The 21,971-nt window shown below is 42.1% G+C and overlaps 2 protein-coding genes across 20 annotated transcripts in view; one reads left to right on the forward strand and one right to left on the reverse strand.

The window, feature by feature from the left end:
- The window catches only part of ZCRB1 (zinc finger CCHC-type and RNA binding motif containing 1), a 45,558-nt gene extending 31,361 nt beyond the window's left edge, over positions 1-14,197 (reverse strand). The window contains exons 1-5 of one of the 6 annotated variants that reach the window (XM_087873268.1): positions 13,542-13,682; positions 3,766-3,892; positions 840-898; positions 282-374; positions 102-130 (exon numbers count right to left, since the gene is read on the reverse strand). In XM_087873268.1, coding sequence (XP_087729394.1) covers positions 102-130; positions 282-365 — 113 coding nt within the window. In that variant the 5' untranslated portion in view covers positions 366-374; positions 840-898; positions 3,766-3,892; positions 13,542-13,682. Of the gene's footprint in view, positions 1-101; positions 131-281; positions 375-839; positions 899-3,765; positions 3,961-13,541; positions 13,683-14,077 lie in introns of those variants that run through there. The other 5 variants (XM_087873267.1, XM_060689049.2, XM_034404249.3 and 2 more) reach the window with 5 other exon arrangements.
- PPHLN1 (periphilin 1) overlaps positions 1-21,971 on the forward strand; it is a 170,767-nt gene that overhangs the window by 86,150 nt on the left and 62,646 nt on the right. For 4 of the 14 annotated variants that reach the window (XM_060689038.2, XM_087873264.1, XM_060689044.2 and 1 more), the window contains exons 1-2: positions 13,559-14,185; positions 15,683-15,728. The exons of 2 other annotated variants lie outside the window; for them this stretch is intronic. In XM_060689038.2, the coding sequence (XP_060545021.1) occupies position 15,728 (1 nt within the window). In that variant the 5' untranslated portion in view covers positions 13,559-14,185; positions 15,683-15,727. Of the gene's footprint in view, positions 1-378; positions 438-13,558; positions 14,715-15,682; positions 15,729-21,971 lie in introns of those variants that run through there. 8 more of the 14 variants (XM_087873262.1, XM_060689040.2, XM_087873260.1 and 5 more) reach the window with 6 other exon arrangements.

The raw sequence follows: 21,971 nt of genomic DNA on the forward strand, positions 1-21,971 counted from the left end.
AAAATTACACATGTGAAAAGATCTTGTTAAATCGAGGGTGTTGTTATTATTAGACACAACATTAAAGAATAAGCTATATACAATTCGATATTTATACTTACTTAACTACTTTCCCATATTTTGAAAAAATCTGAAAAGACAGAAAAAATATAGTTATTTAGGTTAGATATAAAAATAAGAAAGTAAATACTTCACAAAACATAGAAGTAAATATAAATGTTCTATGATTATTCACACAAAGATAGATTCAATTCTAATGTTTAATTTTAAAGTATACTTACTCTGTACAAGTCATTGTTTGTCAATGAAAAGGGCAAATTAGATACATAAACTGTGCTTTTGCTTGGTGCTAATCCTCCACTCATTTTTTTTTTCTAGAAACAAAAAAGAAAATGTCAAGTGAAAAGGAAGCGTCAAACTTATTTAAAATATACAGGGTAATTTCACAACAATCTTACTTACCCTGAACAAATAGTGTTTAACAATGAAAACAACTATCATCGCAGAAAAAAGATGGTTAGGTTATGTGCCACTTTGTTACTTTTCCCAATGTTTATCTTTGGGGAACAAATTTCCTTCCTATTTTCTACATTCCTTTCAATTTATGCAAGGAAATAATAATCCTATTCACATAGATTTTGAGCTGAGAATTCTAGTTTAATTAATTCTGCAATATACCAGCATATCTGGAAACAGCGGCCAACAGGATGGAAGAGATCAATTATGCCAACACCAAACAAAGGAGACTCAATGGACTCTGCAAACTATTGAATCATCTTCTTTCTAGTGTATTCCTAGAAGTGCAGGGACCGCTTTTCAGATCATTGAACGTCACTTACCAATTCAAGATGGTGACAACGGAGGAAGCATAGTCACATCACCGGCAGAAAAGTTGCTACTAAAATAAAATAAAACGGTAGGAGGAGAGGTGGAACGATAAGTCATAGAAGAAGGAGAGGAAGATTGGAAAAATTAAAAGGGACAGAAGCCCAACTCCACCCTAGAGGCCTACCCAAGAGACCAGAGGCCCATCAAAGTGAGATGAGTAGAGAGACAAACTGACTGCAGGCAGCAAAGCCAACTGGTGGAGAACAACGAGGCGAGCTGGTGAGCGAGTAGAGCCAGCTGCGAAGCAGGGAGAAAAAACAGCTGTGGGGCAAAGAGGCCAGCCGATCGAGGGCAGGGCAATGACCGGCAGACAACAAAAAGGTGAGCCAGTGAGCGAGCAGAGCAGGGAGGAAGGAAAGAGAAAGACAAGCTTGCTGGGGACCATCCAGGCAGTCCTGTCTGCTGATGGCAAATGGGAGCTACGTGGCTCCAGAGCAAAAAGCAGCGGCAACACAGGAGGAAAGAGAGAACCAGCAGCAGCACGGGGCAGCACGTGAGCAGAGTCTGAGAGCAACGGGGAAAGCGACAGTGGAGCTGACTGGAGCAAACCGGTCAGCAGAGCTGAGCTGTCCAGAAAGCTGCACGGCAGGCCAAGAGAGCTGACCAGAGCAGGGACGAGGCTGAAAAGACCAGAGCACCAAAGGATAGAAGGGAGCTGGCAGAGAAAACAACAAAAGGCCAGAGCAGCAAACAAGGGAAGTGAAGGCAACAAATTAAGCCTGAGGAGCACCGGGGAATTACCACAGGACTAGAAAAGAGCTGATGTGGTTCCCATCTTCAAAAAAGGGAAAAAAACACAGACCCAGGAAACTACAGACCGGTCAGCCCAGGGGTGAAATGCTACCGGCTCGGGCTGATTTGCCCAAACCAGTAGTAAAAAAATGCTTTAAAAGTTAAAAAAAAAAAAAGGTCAGATAATCGTTCAACTACCGGTGAACCAGTAGTTAAAAATGTTTTAAAAAGTAAAAAAAAAAAAAAGCAGGAAATCCAAAAGCGCGCATTTGGTGCAGATTGTGCATGCACGCATAGTGTGTGTCTGGTGCAGGCTGTGCATGCATGCGTGCAGCATGCATCGAACATGCATTGTGCATGCATGCACACAACGCACTTCTAGCACATATGCGCAGGCTGCAAACCAGTGGCGACTGGCAGAGGATTTCACCACTGGGTCAGCCTAACGTCAATACCCAGGAAGATACTGGAAAAGATAATAAAAAAACAGATCTGCCAACATCTAGTAACAAGTAAAGTAATAGCTAAAAGTCAGCACAGGTTTGTTAAAAACAGATCATGCCAACCAATCTTATTTCATTCTTCAATACAGTGACTAAGTTGCTAGACGAGTGAAATACTGTGGATATAATATACTAAGACTTCAGCAAGGCATTCGATGAAGTAGACCACAACCTACTTTTTTGTAAGCTAGGAAAAACTGGGATAGATAGCATCACCATCAGATGCATTTGTAACTGGCTGACAACCGTACTCAATGAGTAGGGAAATGAGTAGGGAAATAAGCAGTCCAGTACCACCTTAGAAGAGAAACTTACCAAATTTGCAGATGATATAAGATGGAAGGAATAGCCAACACCTAGATCAAGATCCAGATGAACCTTGACAGACTTGAACACTGGGCACTATCTAACAAAATGTAATTCAATGTAAAGAAAAGTAAAGTCTTACACTTAGGCAAGAAAAACTAAAAGTACACATATAGACTGGATGAAACCAGGGTTAATAGCAGTAACTGTGAGAGGGATCTTGGAGTCTTAGTGGAAAACCAAATAAATATGAGCTAACCGTGTGTGGCAGCAGCCAAAAAAAAGCCAATGCAATCTTAAATTGCATTAACAGAGGGATACAATCAAGAACAAGTGATGTACTAATACCACTTTATAAAGCCTTAGTAAGACCACACCTAGAATACAGCATCCAGTTTTGGTCACCACACTATAAAAAGGATGTTGAGACTCTGGAAAGAGTGCAAAAAAGAGCAACCAAGAAGATTAGGGGACTGGGCTAAAACATACAATGAATGGTTGAAGAAACTAGGCATGGCTAGTCTAGTGAAGAGAAGGACCAGGGGAGACATAATAGGAGTGTTCCAAAATGTAAGGGGCTGCCACAGAGAGGAGGGGGTTAACCTACTTTCCAAAGCACCTGAAGGCCAGACAAAGAATAATGGATGGAAACTGATTAAGGAGATTCAACCTGGAAATAAGGAGAAATTTTCTGACAGTGAGAGCAATCAACCAATGGAACAGCTTGCCTTCAAAAATTGTGGGAGTTTCATCACTGGAAGCTTTCAAGAAGAGATTGGACTGCCATTTGTCAGAAATGGTGTAGGGTCTGCTGCTTGGGCAGGGTGGGGGGGTTGGACTAGATCACCTGCAAGGTCCCTTCCAACTTTGTTAATCTGTTAAAAATCTGCATTTGGCAGCAAAGAAATGTATAAAATATAACTCTTTCCTGCCATCTATTGACTCTGCAGCCCACAGTCCTAATTAGTCTATTGTCCTCGGAGCTACACATTGAGTCTGATTCTATGCATTATTAATTACATCACACTTAATATTTATTAATGATAACAGCTATAGAAAGAGTTTGTTAATAAATATAAAAGAATAAATATAAATATAATAAATAAGTATAAAAGAAAAAGAAAACCAAATATAATTTCAGCACCAGAAACTGACATTTGTAGTTCCATTGAAAAAAATGTAAAGGAGGGGAAAAAGGCAAGATCTTAAAAATAGCATTAGCAATAGCAATAGCACTTAGACTTATATATTGCTTCACACTGCTTTACAGCCCTCTCTAAGCAGTTTACAGAGTCAGCATATTGCCCCCAACAATCTGGGTCCTCATTTTACCAACCTCCGAAGGATGGAAGGCTGAGTCAACCTTGAGCCTGGTGAGATTCAATCTGCCAAACTGCTGGCAGCCGGTGATCAGCAGAAGTAGCCTGAGGTACTGCACTGTAACCACTGCGCCACCGTGACTCCTATAGAATATCCAAATATATTTTCATTTTCTTCAGGATTAGACTATTGTAATTCCAACAAGATTGACCTAAACAGTGGGAAAAATGTAATCTATTCAAATGGTTCATATAAATATAACATTATTTTCAAACGTGCATATTATCTATGTAAGCTAAAGTACAAAATATAAGTTTTGGGAGGATAGAAATGCTTGCCTGAAAAATGCTCCTTTTTTTGTGTGTAATTTTTTTTTTAATTTTTTTTCAAACTTAAACATAAAATATAACTTTCAAGAGCAGAGTCTCGATCCGGTCCATAGATGGTTACCACGCTTACATTTCTTTAACAAGCTCCATTCACAATTTCCCATTACATCTTTTACAAATGGAAATTCAAAACATAAAAAAGCAAGTTTTAACATAAATTCTAACATCTTCATCTAATCAAATCCATTATATCAATACAATTTTAATTTCAAATTAACTTTTACTCATTTTTATATCTATATATCAAACTTAATTATATCTTTTCTTCTTCACCTTATATCTTTTACCATCAGCATCAAAAAAATTTTTTAACAATATTCTAACCTCTTATTCTAATTATTTACCCTACAATTTTATCACCACAAATCTTAATTTCAAATTCCATACCATTCCATTTTATTACACTTTATAAGATAAAATTCCATCTAATTCTTAATCTCTTGACCCTTTCCTCGATTCTTAATATCTTAAACTTTATCAATTTATCTTTGATTTTATCCAACTTATCATCTATTACACTTTTCTTTTTTTTTTTTAAATACTTTATTGAATTTTCCAATTTTTTAAAAAGACAATGTACAATCACAATCTTGATCCGAGGTGCAGTGTTTACACATTTCATAGATCAAACATTAGATGAATTCCATCCATAACTATACAATATACAGTTCTATACAATTCTCTACATTTCTATACAATTAAGTCCATTTCGGGTGTCTAACAAATCATAACCTATTATCATATTTTTATCCTATTCTTTAACCAGTTATACCACATTCACCATACTTCGTAGTACTTAGAGTTCTCTTCATTTTTTAGCTCGCTCGTCAATTTAGCCATCTCTGCGCACTCTAGAATTTTATTTATTAATATTTCTTCAGAGGGGGTAGAGTTGGATTTCCAGAGTTTCACAAAGGCTAATCTAGCTGCAGTAATAATTTGAATTGCCAGTTGGGTTTTATTGTTGTCGAGACCATCTTCAATCATACCTAAGAGGAAGGATTCCGGGGCCAAGGCTATCTCCTGTCCCATTATTTCCGAGAGCCAGAGTCGAATCTTTAACCAAAACTTTTTGGTCTCAGGGCAAGTCCACCCCAGATGATAAAAGGTGCCGACCGTCTTTCCACATTTCCAACATAAAGCAGAGGAGTTTGGAAATATTTTGGCCAGCCTGTCCGGGGCTAGGTACCACCTATGCAACATTTTGTAGTGATTTTCCCTGAATGTTACCGATTTCGTTATTTTGAAATTTCTGTTCCAAGCTATCTCCCAGTCATTGAAATTAAGGCCATATCCTAAGTTTTTCTCCCAAGTGCTTAGCTGATTTTTAGCTATCGTTTCGGCTCTATCCTCATCTAGTATAAAGTTATAGATTTTCGATAACATTTTCTTATCTGGTCCCCAAATAATTTTGTCAAAATATCCATATTTCATTTCAATACCACATTTATCTCTATCTTCTTGAAATCTAGACTTAATCTGGAGATATTTCCACCAATCCAGAATAAACCCCTGGTCCCTCAATACTTCCAAAGGTTTGAGCTTCCCTTCTTCATCCAAGATATCCTTATATGTGCCCATTTTATAGTTCCCTCTTCTATTTGGGGCCACTAGAGCATCCATAATCGACAGCCAGCTAGGAACCTTGGTATATATCTTCTGTCTAATTTCCAGCCACGTACGAATCAATGTCTCTCTAATTTTATGTTTATAGAAATGAGTTTTCCTCCTATCCTTTGTATCCCAGAGGTAAGCGTGCCATCCTTCAAGGAGATCGTGTCCTTCTAGTGTCAAAATTCTACCTTCTTGTAATTTGACCCACTCCTTTATCCAAATTATTTTTGCCGCCTTTTGGTATAATTCCCAGTCAGGGAGCCCGAACCCACCCAAATTTCTTTTCCCTTGAAGTGTCTTGAGAGAAATCCTCGATTTCTTGCCCTCCCACAAAAAATTCCTGATATGTTTATTCAAATCCAAAAAAATTTTTTTATCTAGTGATATCGGTATATTTTGAAATAGAAATAGAAATTTCGGTAAAATATTCATTTTGATCGCCACAATTTTACCAGTCAGGGACAATTTAAGCCTCCTCCACCTATCGAGGTCTTGATTAGTTTTCTGCAATAAAGGGATATAGTTATCATCTTTTAATGAAGAAAGTCTCGCCGTAATCCATATTCCCAGATATTTTATCTTCTTAACTACCTGGAGGCCTAGTAAATCTTCTAATTCTTTCGTTTGTAGGTTTGTCATATTTTTCACAATTATTTTAGTTTTGTTCTTATTAAGTTTAAGGCCCGCGACTTCTCCATAATTCTGAACTTCCTGCATTAATTTTAAGCCAGTGTCTAATGGGTCTTCTATTATGAAGGCAACGTCGTCCGCAAAAGCCTGTGTTTTAAATATTTCCTTCCTAATCTTCAAGCCTTTGATATTTTCATTAGTTCTAATCCTTCTAAGTAAGACCTCTAATGCTAGAATGTAAAGTAAGGGGGATAGGGGACATCCCTGCCTGACTCCTCTTTGGATCTGAAATGTCTGGGTTCTGCCTCCGTTTACTAATATATTTGCCCTCTGATTTTGGTAGATATTCTCTATCATCCTCCTAAAATTAGTCCCGAATCCCATTAAGTCTATTTGGTTTATCATGAAGGTCCAATTCAAATTGTCGAATGCCTTTTGGGCATCGACAAACATTAAGGCCATCTGTTTTCCAGGGTGTTGTTCATAATATTCAATGGTATTTAGGACTGTTCTCAAGTTATCTCTAATCTGTCTCCCTGGGAGAAAACCATTTTGATCCTTATGTATCCATCGGTTTAGAATTTTCTTGAATCTCTCCGCTATTATAGTCATAAATAATTTGTAATCTGCGTTAAGCAGTGAGATGGGTCTATAGTTGGAGATCTGCTTCGGGTCGGCACCTTCTTTCAGAATGATCGTCAAATACGCTTCCCTCCAGGAGTCTGGGATTGTTATGCCAGCAATAACATCATTTAGAATTCCTAACAGTTCCAGTTTCAGGGCATCATCAAGTTTTTGGTATAATTCCCCGGGGAGACCATCAGGGCCTGGTGTTTTGTTCTTCTTTATTTTGGATAAGGCAGTTCTTAACTCCCCTATGGTGATCTTTTCATTTAACATTTCCTTTTCTTCTTCCGGAATTTGAGGAAGGTTGGCTTCCAACAAATACTGTTCTACCTTGTTTAACTCAATTCCTTCATTTTTGTAAAGACATTCATAAAATTTCCTTATACTTTCTAATTTGTCTTCTTCCTTCGTCAACAGGATGCCCTGTGGGTCTTCTAAAGCTAGTATTTGGTTTTTTTCCTTCTCTTTTTTTAATTTATATGCCAGCCATCTCCCCGACTTGTTAGCGTTCTCGAAACAATAGTGCTTAGATCTTCTTATTTTTTGAGCTACCTCCTCCTGGTCCAATAGATTCAATCTATGTCTCATCATCAACCACTGTTGTTTCGTCGCCTCATCTCCCGGTCGTTGCTGTAGTTCAACCTCAGTTTGTAATAATTTTTGAGTAAGTTCTTCTCTACTCTTTCTTTTTTCCTTATTTTTAAAGGCAGTATATGAAATAGCTACTCCTCTGACATAGGCCTTCATGGTGTCCCACACAATTTCTTTGGCTGTCCCTCGGTTTCCGTTTTCTAAGAAGAAGCGTTTGATTTCTTCATTCAATTTGAGTGTGAACTCTTTTTCATTTAGGAGATTGGTCCTTAAGCTCCATCTCTGCCACTTGGTCTTGGACGGGTTGAGCCCGAGTCTGTTTCTCCCCATCCAGATCTGTACGGCTTCCAGGCAGCGGGACATCACTTCAAGGGCATCATTGGGGTGGCCCGGGGTGGAGATGTACAGACGAGTGTCATCAGCATACTGGTGGTACTTCACCCCGAAACCACGGATGATCTCACCCAGTGGCTTCACATAAATGTTGAACAGAAGGGGCGAGAGGACCGACCCTTGTGGCACCCCGCACACAAGGCGCCTCGAGGTCGACCTCTGCCCCCCTGCCAACACAGACTGCAACCGGTCAGAGAGAAAGGAGGAGAACCACCGCAACACGGTGCCCCCCACCCCCAACTCTTCCAACCGGCGCAGCATAATACCATGGTTGATGGTATCAAAAGCCGCTGAGAGGTCTAATAGGACCAGGACAGAGAAACAACCCCTGTCCCGTGCCCTCCAGAGATCATCAACCAATGCAACCAATGCCATTTCCGTGCTGTACCCAGGTCTGAAACCTGACTGGAATGGATTTAGATAAACCGTTTCATCCACACTCTCAACAACCTTCGCCACAAAGCGGAGGTTGGAGACTGGACGATAATTTACTAACGCTGCCGGGTCCAGGGAAGGCTTCTTAAGGAGAGGCCTCACTACCGCCTCTTTCAAGGCAGCGGGAAAGTCACCCTCACTCAATGAAGCATTAATAATCCCCTGGAGCCAGCCTCGTGTAAACTCCCGGGAAGCCAGAACCAACCAGGAGGGACACGGGTCCAATAAACATGTGGCTGAGCTAAGTCTACCCAGAATTCTGTCCACGTCTTCGGGAGTCACCGGGTCAAACTCCTCCCATATAACATTCTCAAGACCTGCCTCCATCACCCCTCCCGAATCTACCCAGTCAGAGTCCAAGTCTTCCCGAATTTGAGCGATTTTGTCATACAGATACTGCACAAAGTCCTCAGCCCTACTCTCCAAGGGGTCCTCCCGCGCTCCCAGATGGATCAGGGAAGCGGGTCACCCTAAACAGGGCAGCCGAGTGGTTATCTGATGACACAATAAGAGCGGAAAAATAATTAAATTTTGCCGCTTTTATCGCCACTAGGTAGGTCTTAATATGAGACCTCACCAGTGTTCGATCAGATTTGGAAAGGCTGGCCCTCGAACCGCTCTCCAGGCATCTTTTCTGGCGCTTCATCTCCCTCAGCTCCTCGGTAAACCAGGGAGCCAAGTCAGAGGCCGCAAAGGCATGACCTGATCCAAAGCTCCAGTGGCCGCCCTATCCCAGGCGGCCACCAGGTCTTCAGCCAAGTCGTGAGCCAGAGCCTCAGGGAATGGCCCAAGCTCCGTCTGGAACCTATCCGGATCCATCAGGCGCCTGGGGCGGAACCACCTCATCAGTTCCGCCTCCCTGCGGTGGGGTGTAGCAGTTCGAAGGTCAAAGAGAAGGAGAGGGTGATCTGACCATGACAAGGGAAAAATCACTATATCCCCTATATCAAGATCACTCAGCCACTGACCAGAGAAAAAAAACCAAGTCCAGAGTGTTTCCCCCCGTGTGAGTAGAGCCATGAACTAACTGGGTCAGGTCCAGAGCCGTCATGGAAGCCATGAATGCCCGAGCTGTCTCAGACATTTCGCCGATAGATGGCAGGTTGAAATCCCCCATGACCATAAGCCTGGGGATGTCAACCGCCACCCCGGCTATAATGTTGAGCAGTTCGGGCAGGGCCGCCGCCACGTGGCAGGGAGCCAGCTACATGATCAGCAAGCCCAATTGTACCCCATGACCCCACTTCACAAGGAGGGACTCACATCCGGCAATCTGAGGAACAATGGCCTCCCTCGGACCAAGACCTTCTTTTATAACAACCGCCACCCCCCCCCCGCCCCTATCCTGTGACCTCGGCTAATGAAATGCGCGGAAACCAGGTGGGCACAATTCAACAAGGGGGAACCCCCCTCCTGGCCCAGCCAGGTCTCCGTAATACTCGTCAGGTCCGCTCCCCCCTCCTGAATAAGATCACAAATGAGGGGGGCTTTATTTACCATGGACCTGGCGTTGCATAACATCAGCCGAAGGCCTGGGCCCTGAGGATCTGTGCAACCCGGGGAACGAGAAGAGCATTGGGGGCCGGAGCGCGCCACCACTTGAAGACAGCGAGCGCGCACTCCCGCAACAGGATATGGCCCCCTGCTCCCACCATAACTGCCCCTCCCACCCACAGTACTGATGGAATGGCCCTCATCGGTACAAACGATGAGGGCTCCCTCCTTGACCCCGAGCCCCGCACCTCCCATGCCGTGACCCTCAGCCGGACCAGGCCCCACCCTCAGTGGGTTATCCCTCAAACCCACAACCCTAGTTCCAATCCAACCAATCCAATCTCTCCAAGGCTCAAGGTTGACTCAGCCTTCCATCCTTTCTAAGGTAGGTGAAATGAGGACCCAGTTTGTGGGGGCAATAAGCTGACTTTGTATAAATATACAAAAGTATGAAGGCTATTGCTTAACGCATTGTAAGCCGCCCTGAGTCTCCGGAGAAGGGCGGCATATAAATCAATTAAAAAAAAAAACCCTCCCCCCCCCGAACCCTTTAAAAATTGAGCTAAAGATTTAGATAAAAAACCCCTAAACCTCCTCTTCGCCGCATGCCACCTCTCGGGGTTCCAAAACCCGTCATCAAGGTAGGCCACAGCCAGGCTGCTGCCGCTCCCATCGGCGCCGTCCCAGCGGTCGCCATTGCAGCCGACAGAATCCACGTCACCCCTGGGTCCTCCACAGGCTCCCAGGCCCTGATGTGGGCCGCCGCCACTCCGGATGCCACCGCTAACACCCACCGAACAGGCCGCCCGCCGCCCAGGCTGCTGATGCCATCCTTCTGGCGTCCTCCCGGCAACGCCGCTGTCAGCTGTGCTTCCTTCAAAGTCCAGGAAAGAATGAGCCAAACTCCATATTTTATAGAGTAATGTACTTTTACTGGAAGATGAAATGAACGCAAGCAAGGAAAGCTGAAACTAAAGCAATAGGCGCGAAAGTTGCATATAGAAAGCATCCCCTCCCACTGTCCATCATCAATCACCCAATCCAAAGGTCTCTCAGAGGTCAGGTGGACACACGTCTGGCATCGTCAACAATCAGGAACGCGATGACGGTTGACCCGATAGCCACTTCGGTGCTTAGGTTTCGTTTCTTCAAAAATCCACCAGCTTGCTTCCCTCCCCCCACGCTCTTCCCTCCCGTTTCTTATGGCAGCCAAACCAGAAAGTCGGAGGCTGACAGCCGCCGTCCTCTCCACGGCGCCCACACACACTGGCTCCAACTCGCTGGCTGCAGCGTACCGGACAGCAAAAAGCTCTCAGCAAGCCAGCGAAAAGCTCACTCTGCCGAGCCAGGGCCAGAAAGATTGAAATTGGCCCATAAGACCCCAAATGGCCAGAAAATCACCCCTGCGGCATCGGCAGCTTCAGATCCGGGCTGCCATCTTGAGCATGCGCAGAAGGGGCATTTTACATTTGTCTTTGGAGCAAAGCTCTCCCAGAGGCATCAGCATGAAAGTAACATGTGATCAGGATGTGAGCCCCAGCCAGTAATGGGATTCAAATAATTTAACAACCAGTTCATCCAGGGTCAGGTTTGCTGTTGTGGGAAGCATGGCACATCCCCGTCCCCCAGCTCTGCCGCACATACAGGATGAGCCACGCCTCCCACGATGGCCAACCTGACCCTGGGTGAATCGGTTGTTAAATTATCCCCCCAGGGGTGAAATGCTCCCGGTTCGGACCGGATCACCCAATCCAGTAGCGATGGCGGCAGGTGGTTCGGAGAACCAGTAGCAAAAATCCCTGCCTCCCCGCATGCCCAGCTGAGCCACGCAATCATCAGAGGCTTTTTATTTTTAAAGCATTTTTTCTACAACCTCTTCTGCCGAAAAAATGTTTTTAAAAGAAAAAAAAAGCCTCTGCCAATCAGGCAACTCAGCTCAGCTGAAGAGGTTGTAGAAAAAATGGTTTTAAAAGTAAAAAAAAAAAAGGTTGGCCACGCCCACCGTCACATTACCCCTCCACCAAGCCACGCCCACAGAACCAGTAGTAACAAATTTTACATGTCACCACTGCCCTCTCCCCCCCCCCAAGTGGATCCTGGGCGCTGCGCTGCAATGGAGAGGCTGGCACAAAGGAAGGAGGAGGAGCAGGGAGAAAAAAAAGGGAAAGCGGCCTTCTCCTTCCCTCGCGTTGGCTGCTCGGTTGCCCATTTCTCCATTGCAGCACCATGCCATGCCACAGAGGATGCCCCACCCACCACCACCCAGATGCCCTCACTTCCCCAAGCATTTTTTTTTCCTACCTGATTTCCAGGTCTATCGCATTTCTCCATCGTGTTTCTTGCTGTCGTGTGCAGGAAAACAAGTTTGTGGGACTAAAAAAAAAGTTCAATCAATTCTAACTTTGCGCGATTTTTTTTGGCGAGAAGTTGGAATTGATTGAACTTTTTTTTTAGTCCCACAAACTTTTCTTTCCCTGCACACAGTGGCAAGAAATGCGACGGAGAAATGCGACAGAGCTGGAAATCAGGTAGGTAAAGAAATGCTTGGGGGAAGCAAGGGCATTAGCTATCGGTTCTACCAAACCAGTGCGAACTAGCTGAATCCCACCACTGGCCCCAGCCTTTTTGTACATATGCTGCAACATCTCAGGCTTGTATGAATGAGGAAGAAACCGCATTGCCACACTTTTATCCTGCAGGTGCCCCCATGCCATCCTCCCTTTATTCCTAGTTCATTTGGGAACTAATACTGTTAGCAAAGGTATACTTACCCAAATTCAATACTATTTACCAAAGGATTTTATCCTTTGGGTATTTTATCCAATAACTTATCTATTATTTTGAAGGGGGAAAAGAGAGGGCACACACAAAAAAAACTTCGGAGCAATTTGACAACCTTCCTCCCCACTATAGTTCGAGAGAAAAGTAGCTAGAGAAATGAATGCTCAGAACTGTAGACTTTGAATCATCCTTAATTCTTTTGAGATACCTTATTTCTGCTCATCTGTCAGCCTGCAAGGGGGGCTGAATGTCAGCCTCAGCTTTGCCTGCTTCAGCTGCCATAAGAAACGGGGGGGGGGGAGGGATTAGTTATGGAGCAAAGGGTGGGGGGAAGCAGGAGGTGTTTTTTCCTTGTAGGATGTGTCTTCATGAGAAACGAAAGTGGATCTTCAAAAGGGGACGGCTGACCAACTGCCCTACATTCCTGATGGATGACGCTGCCAAATGTGTTGCCACCTGACCTTTGGAAGACCTTTGGATTGGCTGATGATTTATGAACGGGGGGGGGGGGGGGAAGCTTAGTAGATGCATTTCGCGCGTTTTGCTCACTTCCAGCTTTACCTGGGTTGCTATTCATTTCATATTCAGTAAAAGTACTAAATTCTTCAAAATGCTTGAATTTGGGTTTTTCTTTCCTGGATACTGAAGGAAGCATACCTGACATCAATAATAAAAAGAATACAGATCACCGTTAAAACGCAACTAGAGGCAACGCAAGGTCCTTAACAAAATCGGAAGGCGCTCGTTGACCCAGGAGTTAGCGTAGAGGAACCCGACCATTTATTTCCTGGTAGGATGAGGCCATGTGACAAGAATGAAAAACAACTGAGGCACTAACCGTGCCCGAAGGACGTCACTCAGTCGGGGTCAAAGAAGACCATCGCTCTCGCTTCCTTTATTCCGCCGCGTCTCCACCAAGAGGCCGGCTCTTAGCAGCCTCCGCTCGATGCTCTGCTAACGACGCGCGCGGGGAAGGGCGCAATCGGGAAAGCGCAGGTGGAGGAAGTAGAGCGCCCTCTTCATTTACACGCGAAGGGAAGGAACTATGCACCGGTGAGGCTTAGCTGTCCTGCTATCCGCTGCTACTGCAGCACCAGCAAAGACGACCCCCGCTTGCCCGGCGGTACTCGTGCCTCCAACTGAGGGCGGGACTCGGGACGAGAAAAGGAAAGGGGGTGCTGTCGCTTTAATGGTGACGTAACCGGCGCGCCGGATGCTCCAGGTCACACCGCTGTGCAGCCGAGACTTTGATTTGCGGCGGGTGACTTGGTTGGGCTTTGGACCGGCCTAAGTGTGTGCGAAGGGTTATCGGCCCTGGCCTTTGTAGAAAGCTTATTTCTGCTTTCCCGTCCCGAGCGACGTGCTGTGACGTACCCTCGGCGCTCGACCGCGGCTCAGCGTGACCTCCAGAGGCTTCTTTTCCCGCTCATGCATGGGCTTCCTCCTGCTTTGTTAAGCGCGCCCGGTGGATGGACTGGAGGGGTAAGAGCCGTGTTGGTCCGGAAGAGGTTGGCCTGGGCCCGTTCGTTTGAAAGGAATGTCGGCTCGCTCAGTCGGATTGGCTTTCACGTGAAGCTCTGTTTAGGATTTGGAGCTCTGCCCCGCTTTTGCCCTTCATCAGGCTTTGAATATAACTTCAAGGAAGCTGCTTCGCGCAACTTTCCTTGTTGAGAATTAGCGATTGAAGCATGTAGGCTAGTTCCCTGTAATGTAAGTTCCTACCGCGTGTGTAATGGGTGGTTCTTTTATTCCTTCCCCCCCGTAGTATTGTATATATTTTCTTCGCTAATGAGGTAATTTAGTACGGTACGCCAAACCTTGGGGCGCAATATTCAATGTTTGTCATCGACATAATGAGCTTCCCCTTAAAAGTGATTAAAGCTAACTCATTAGTCTCATTGACTAAGCAATGTTGTGCTCAGTTTGGGATTTTTTTTGTCAAAGAACAACAGCCAGTAAATAGATTGCTCCTAACTACTATTTCCTCATCCTACCACATGCTGTCAAGCAGGTAAAACCTTTTTAAAAAATTATATTTTAGTTACAGTACTAGATGTCTATCCATTTTAAGACTCTTAAAACATGTTTAATTTCAATATTTTGATTTAAGAATTAAATTATAATGGGAAAATTTAAAGAGGAGTACAAATTCTAATTTTTTTACTTCTCACCATTTTCCTCACCATATACTACTAAAGAAACTACATACATTAAGAATCAAAGGTAAAATCAGATGCACAACCAAATTTAGATGTAAGTATCTACAGTTCACTGTTTTCTGTGGATTTGAATCTAGGGCAGCATTTCCATGGTGACTATTTACACTTTCATAGCACAGCCAGTCATCACTGAAGTGATACAAAGCCTGTCTTTATTACAAGTATCTTCACTTACCGACTGCTCATTTAGCAATCGGAAGTTACAATAGCACTAAAAAAGAAGATTTATGATTGGTTCTTGAAATTATGGCATCCTCCTGGTCATATGATTTGGTTGCCTCAAGACCAACATACATTTACAATGATCACAATGTCTCACAATCACCATTTGCAACAGCCAGCTTCCAACAACCAAAGTCAAGGGGGAAGCTGGCAGAAAGTCATAAGCTGCAAAAGCGGTTTTGGATTGTATGAATAGATTGTATCAGAGTTTGAATTACTGTAGGGAGGTGATAAAGTTTTGAGCTTTAGCAAAATAATCCACTTTTTAAACATGCTAAGAAGCTGTGTTTATACACTGTAGTTGTTTGAATGGGAAATGAATGAGTGGAATAGAAAGCCATGGAGTATTCCCCATATTCTGCTCCACAAATCAGTTGAAAAAGGTATTCAACTTCTGACTGGAAAGTATGGCTGATTTGGGTGCAGCACAGGGTCCCTTGCATAAGTATCCTTGTGTTTATCTCAGTAAAGTTTATTTGATTATTCATTTGGAAGTTTTAATTATTGACCTTTTTTCATGTTTTTTTTTAATATGCAGGAATTAGTTGGATTGGGATTAAAGCATAGTTGAAAGAAGCACAGAAGTAAGTAGATTTTTTAAAATGTCTTTTTTGACAATGGAAGTAGAATGACTTGAAGTAAATTATGCTGTTTAAGTTGATTTTTATTTTTCTAAATTCTAGCTTTATGGTTTGATCATTGTTAATGATAGCTTGTGGCTAGGATAGGAGCTGAGAAAGAATTTTGTTCCTTTAATTGAATTCTGTTCAAGTGAATCTTTTAATTCAAGATAGCCGATTTTTGAGATATGAGAATTGTAAGAAAGGGTAGGAAAATAACTTCCATTTCTGAATACTGAAAATGTCATTCAGAAATACTTTGTCTCCAGTATAGATAGTTGTTTACCACAATTAGGATTGGCAAATTGGTTGTTAAGCAAAGTATCGTATTTTCTGGAGTATAAGTCACACCATTTTCCCCCCTAAAAGAGAGTGAAAATTTGGGTGCGTTTTATACAGCAAATGTAGTCCCGCCCAGCCTCTTAAAGGGAGGTTTCAGAGGCTGAAAATAAAGCGACGTGCAGAGCTCACAACCAATGAACCTGTTGCTAAAGTCACCTCTGGGAACAGCTGATTGGGGGTATTCCGGGAGGCGCCAATCAGCTTTTTTCTTATTTTCCTCCTCAAAAACTAAGGTGCATTTTATAGTCCAAAAAATATGGTAGTTGCTAAGTGAAACTGCCATTGTGCTTATGTTGTTACTTCACTTTTGCTTTACAGACTTCCTAAAGTTGTAAATACAAGAATTGGTCATAAAAAATCTTTTTTCATTATTGTCATAATGTTTTTTTTTAAATATTTTTTTATTTTTTCAAACATAAACATAAAATATATCTTTCAAGAGCGAAGTCTCGATCCGGTCATAGATAGGTACAATCACTTACATTTCTTTAACCAGCTCCATTCACAATTTCCCATTACATCTTTTAAAATTCAAAACATAAATTTTTTTAACTTGAATTCTAACATCTTAATCTAAACCATTCTATTATATCACCACCAATTTAATTTCCAACTAAACTTCTCATTTTTATCTTTTAACCTCAATATCAAAACATTAATCTTAAAACAATATTCTAACCTCTTAATCTAATTATTTACCTTTCAATTTTATTACCACAAATCTTGTTTTCAAATTGAATACAACTTTATTTTTATTTCAATTTATAGAACACAATTCTATCCATATTTCTTAATCTCTAGGCCCATTTCATCAAATCTTTAAATCTTAGACTTTTATCACTTTAGCTTTAATTTTCTCACATTTATCATCTATTACACATTTCATTTTACACAGATTGATCCCAAAATCCATATCCTCCTCCATATCTCCTACTATTATTTGGCTGATTTCCAGCATATTATTATTTTGGCTGATTTCCAGCATAATCTTCGTACCTCCAACTATTGTTTGGCTGATTTCCAGCATCTTTTATTTTGGCTGATTTCCAGCATAATCTCCTCCAAGCCTCCAACTATTGTTTGGCTGATTTCCAGCATATTTTATTTTGGCTGATTTCCAGCATCATCTCCTCCAAGCCTCCAACTATTGTTTGGCTGATTTCCAGCATATTTTATTTTGGCTGATTTCCAGCATCATCTCCAGAATTCCAACTCTTATTTCGCTGGTACCCAGCATCTCTTATTTTAACTTTTTCCTTACAGTATGTTTATCTATTATTTAGATAATAATTCCCCAGTATACTCTTCCAGATTGATTCTCAACACATTTCATAGTATTTATCATTTCCAGCATATATTAAATTCAGTCACAGTTCGTTACTTAAGTCTGTGTATCTTATATTTTCATTCAATAATACATTAATCAGTTATATTTACCCTTCTCAAATTTGTTTACAAATTTAGAATTAAAACATGTTACATCAAACAATAAATTTTCTTAAATTTGTCTCATATTAGTATATACTTTTATGTTTTAACAAAAATATCATTTTTAACCACCTATACATCAATCCTCTATTTTATATTACCTTCTTTTATTTCCCATCTTTATTACTTCAGGAGCCCTCCTGTTTTTATCTAAAAATCATTTATATATTTAGCTCTTTAGCATTACACTTTAATTTTATCTGCTTTATTTCTTCATTTCCCTATCTGTCCATAAACGTTCAACTTCAATTCTTTTGTTCCTGCGCCACACCTTTTGTTGCTAAGCCAGTTAGTTTCAATTTTAATAAATCAAGTGTATTTCTTCTTTCTTTGTAGAATCATCCAAAGACAGAATAGAAATCTCCAAAATGCAAAGTTTCAAAATAATCCAAAGTAGATAACAATTCAAAGTGTTTCTTTTCCAAACAGAAGGAGGGACTCTGCAATCCACATTCCGCTTAGTCAAAGCAATCCCCATTTTATGGCTATTATGTAACCATACGTTTGTCTCTCCTTTAACTTCCCAAAGATGTTAAATCCCAAAGTCCAAAACTCTTGGTTATTTTCAAAGTAATCTAAACAAAACACATTGTTCCTCTATCAAGCTGAAAGCAATCCACAAACACTTTCACTTAGTCACGGCAATTCTCCATTTTGTCAATTATGTGATCATCCATTTGTCTCTGATCTTTTAGCTTTTAAAGTTAAAGGGGGGTAAAGTTTAAAGGGGGGTAACCCACAAGGGGTTGGGCTTAGCCCGACAGCGGGCTCTGTGACTGGGAGTGCGGGGTCGGGGGTCAAGGAGGGGGCTAGTTTCCGTATTAATGAGGGCTGTTCCATCGGTACTGTGTGTGGGAGGGGCAGATATGGGAGCAGAGGGTCATATGTTAGGGGAGTACGCATTCGCTATTTTCTGGCCCCCAATGCTCTTGTTCCCTGGGTTGCGCAGATCCTCAGGGCCCGGGCCTTCGGTTGATGTTGTGCAACACCAGGTCCGTGATAAATAAAGCCCCCCTCATTTCGTTCAAGAGGGGGGAGCGGACCTGGCAGGTATTACGGAGACCTGATTGGGCCTGGAGGGGAGGGTCCCCCTTGTTGAAATGTGCCCACCAGGTTTCCATGCATTCCATCAGCCAAGGTCTCAGGGGAGGGGCGGGGGGTGGCGGTTGTTATTAAGGAAGGTCTTGATCCGAGGGAGGCCACTGTGCTTCAGATAGCCGGATGTGAGTCCCTCCTTGTGAAGTGGGGCTGTGGGGGGCAGATGGGCTTGCTGGCCTGAGCTGCTTAACCTGATAGCCGAAGTGGCGGTTGATACCCCCAGGCTTATGGTCATGGGGGATTTCAACCTGCCATCTATCAGGGAAACGTCTGAGGCGGCTCAGGAGTTCATGGCTTCCATGACGGCCATGGACCTGACCCAGTTAGTTCATGGCCCCACTCACACGGGGGGACACACTCTGGACCTGGTTTTTATCTCTGGCCAGTGGCTGAATGATTTTGATGTAGGGGATATTGTGATCGAGCCCTTGTCATGGTCAGATCATTCTCTCCTTCGACTTGACCTTCAAACCACTACACCTCACGAGGTCTCATATTAAAACCTACCTAGTGACGATAAAAGCGGCAAAGTCTAACTACTTTTCCGCTCTTACTGCGTCTGCAGATAACCGCCCAGCTGCCCTGTTTAGGGTGACCCACTCCCTGCTCCATCTGGGAGCGCAGAAAGACCCCTTGGAAGGTAGAGCTGAGGATTTTGTGCAGTATCTGCATGACAAAATCACTCAAATTTGGGAAGGCTTGGACTCTGACGGGATAGGTTCAGATGGGGTGATGGAGGAAGGTCTTGAGAGTGTTATCTGGGAGGAGTTTGACCCGGTGACTCCCGAAGACATGGACAGGATTCTGGGTAGACTTAGCGCGGCCACATGTTTATTGGACCCGTGTCCCTCCTGGTTGTGGGAGCGTTGTGGCTAGCCTAATTTTTAAAATTTTTTAATTGTCAATTCTTAATTTTTTAAACATTTAAATCTAGTAGTTTTATTTTAATCAGATATGGGCCAAACTATTTAATATTTTTAAATTGTTTTTAAATTTTATATTTGTGTGTTTTATGCTGACTGTACACCACCCCGAGTCCCTTTGGGAGAAGGGCGGTATATAAATAAAATAGATAAATAAATAAATATTCCAATTTAAAAAAAGTTTCTCAATTTTATAATTTGTTTCAATTAGAAGATTATTCCAAATCAGTCAGTAGTACATTAAGCTCCTTAATGGGTCCTTTCGTCCTGCAAATTATTTTACAAAATCTTCTTACCCCACAGATCCATAGCCGCTATTTAAGGCTAGGGGTTAATTGTAAAAATCCATGTTCTACCGTTGTTCCCGCCTGGGTTGGTGTCACTCACCCGGCTTCCAAACACTTCGCCCTTCTCTTCTTTCTTCCTCCTGCACAACGCTTCTCCGGTTTGCCCCGGCTTCGAGGCAGCCGCCATGGCTGCCGCACCCCCGCCACCGGCTTAGAGGGTTTCCTCCGGCCTCCGAGGAGCTTACCTGCTCCTCCCAGCCGTCCTAGGTGTCCCTCTCTTTCCCCTGTCCCTACAGGACAGGTTCGGTCTGCAGACCTGTCGGCGGTTCGACAGTCACTGTTTTCGCGGGGCTCATCAGAGCCCTGCCATTTCCCTGACTGAATTGCCGTGGCGCCAAACCGGAATACCTTTATTGTCATAATGTTGAATGGCCACTAAACAAGGAAATTGCTAAACGAAGACTAACTCTAATTTCCTAAACTACGGGTGCATAATCTGTGCCATGTAAATCATTAGGCATGCCTTCTGAGCCCCTCCAATTTGATGACAAATTGTAATTTGTAAAGTGATACTAGAAAAGAAATGAAAAACCTCAGTCTGCAACAAAAATTACACATATCATTTTAAAGGTCATGTGAAAATAAGTGCATGCTTCTTTCTAATCTTTATAGTGAGTTACCAGGTTTTCCTCTATAATATTCCTATAATGAAACCTAGATAGTCAGTCAATATTTTATGCCATCCCTTGACACTATGTTTTTGCAATTCATAACTTATTTATCTGCATCTTAATGATTTATCTAAATGAAAGTGCTCTATGATTGAGATAAATATTATTCACAATATTACTCGCTATACTTGATGTGACGTGGACAATTTATGATGGGTATTTTATATACATTATATATTTTCATACATCTGTTGAAACTGTTGATGTACAAGTGACTGAAAGTGAGCTAAGAATGTAGATTTGTATATGAATCAAAAAATGTTTAGTTGTAGGTATTACAGAAACAACTTTTAATATGGGAAATGTCCCAATTGCAAGTAAAAAAAACTTTAGAAAGATTGTAAATTTTAGAATTTTCAGAACATTTTTGTTCATTATTAAATTTACACATTGTTTATTACAACATTGTAGAAGCTTACAATTATAAAAAATAAAGTAGAAAACATAATAAAATGATGCAGTTAAATAAAATAAAATGCAATCATGAAACTGACAGCTTGGTGAAAAGGTGTTTTTTCCTATGTTCCCAAATGCTATGAGAGTAGGAGCCAAGTACTCCACCTTAGGGAGCTTATTTCATTGCTTGAGAGCTACGTACATGGCATAGAACTAAACTGGAGAAAGAAAGAAAGAAAGAAGAATGCTAAGTAAGAGCTTGTGCAAGAATTTACACAATTTAGAGATAGGAAGCATGAGAAGCTTTGATTTTGATTAATATAAGATAGGACAAAGAGAAACTTGTCCATGTTTTCAAGATTAATGTCAGTCCTTCTTGATATGACATCTCAAGAAACAGAAGCCATAAAGATTTCAGGAATGTGCTACTGTAAGGATTTGATCAAGTTATGGATTATCATTGCTGAGTCAAACTGGTTTAAAAGGGTTATAGTTGGCACACAGACATACTTATGCAATTATCCTTACCATGGCAAGAAATATAAGTCAAGGAGTACTTCTTTATATATTGGCCTATTTTATCAGCAGTTCTGTTGTTTTTTTCTCACTATTGTGGCAAATATATGCTCTCAAGAAAAACAGAAGTACTTTGAACCAAAGTCATGCTCCAATTGTATTTTATTGATTCTGTCTAAAAGTTACTTGGCTCGAGGAACTGGGAGGTTAACTGCCGGAGCATGTTTGCAGTAGCTTCTCTCAGTTTTATTTTATTTTATCAATTTTTAGTATTCCCACTGGATCCATTTTTATTTAACTAATATTCTTTGGATGAGATAAGAGCGAAGACCACAACACAGATAAAGGTGTTTTTTTTTTTCCTGGGACTGATAAGACATGGGAAAAAGAAAGAAACACCATGGTATAAGCCCGGGATCTCTCCTG

This window comes from Pantherophis guttatus, chromosome 7 (assembly GCF_059756535.1).
Source record: "Pantherophis guttatus breed Tessera chromosome 7, ASM5975653v1, whole genome shotgun sequence".
NCBI classification, from domain to species: domain Eukaryota; kingdom Metazoa; phylum Chordata; class Lepidosauria; order Squamata; family Colubridae; genus Pantherophis; species Pantherophis guttatus.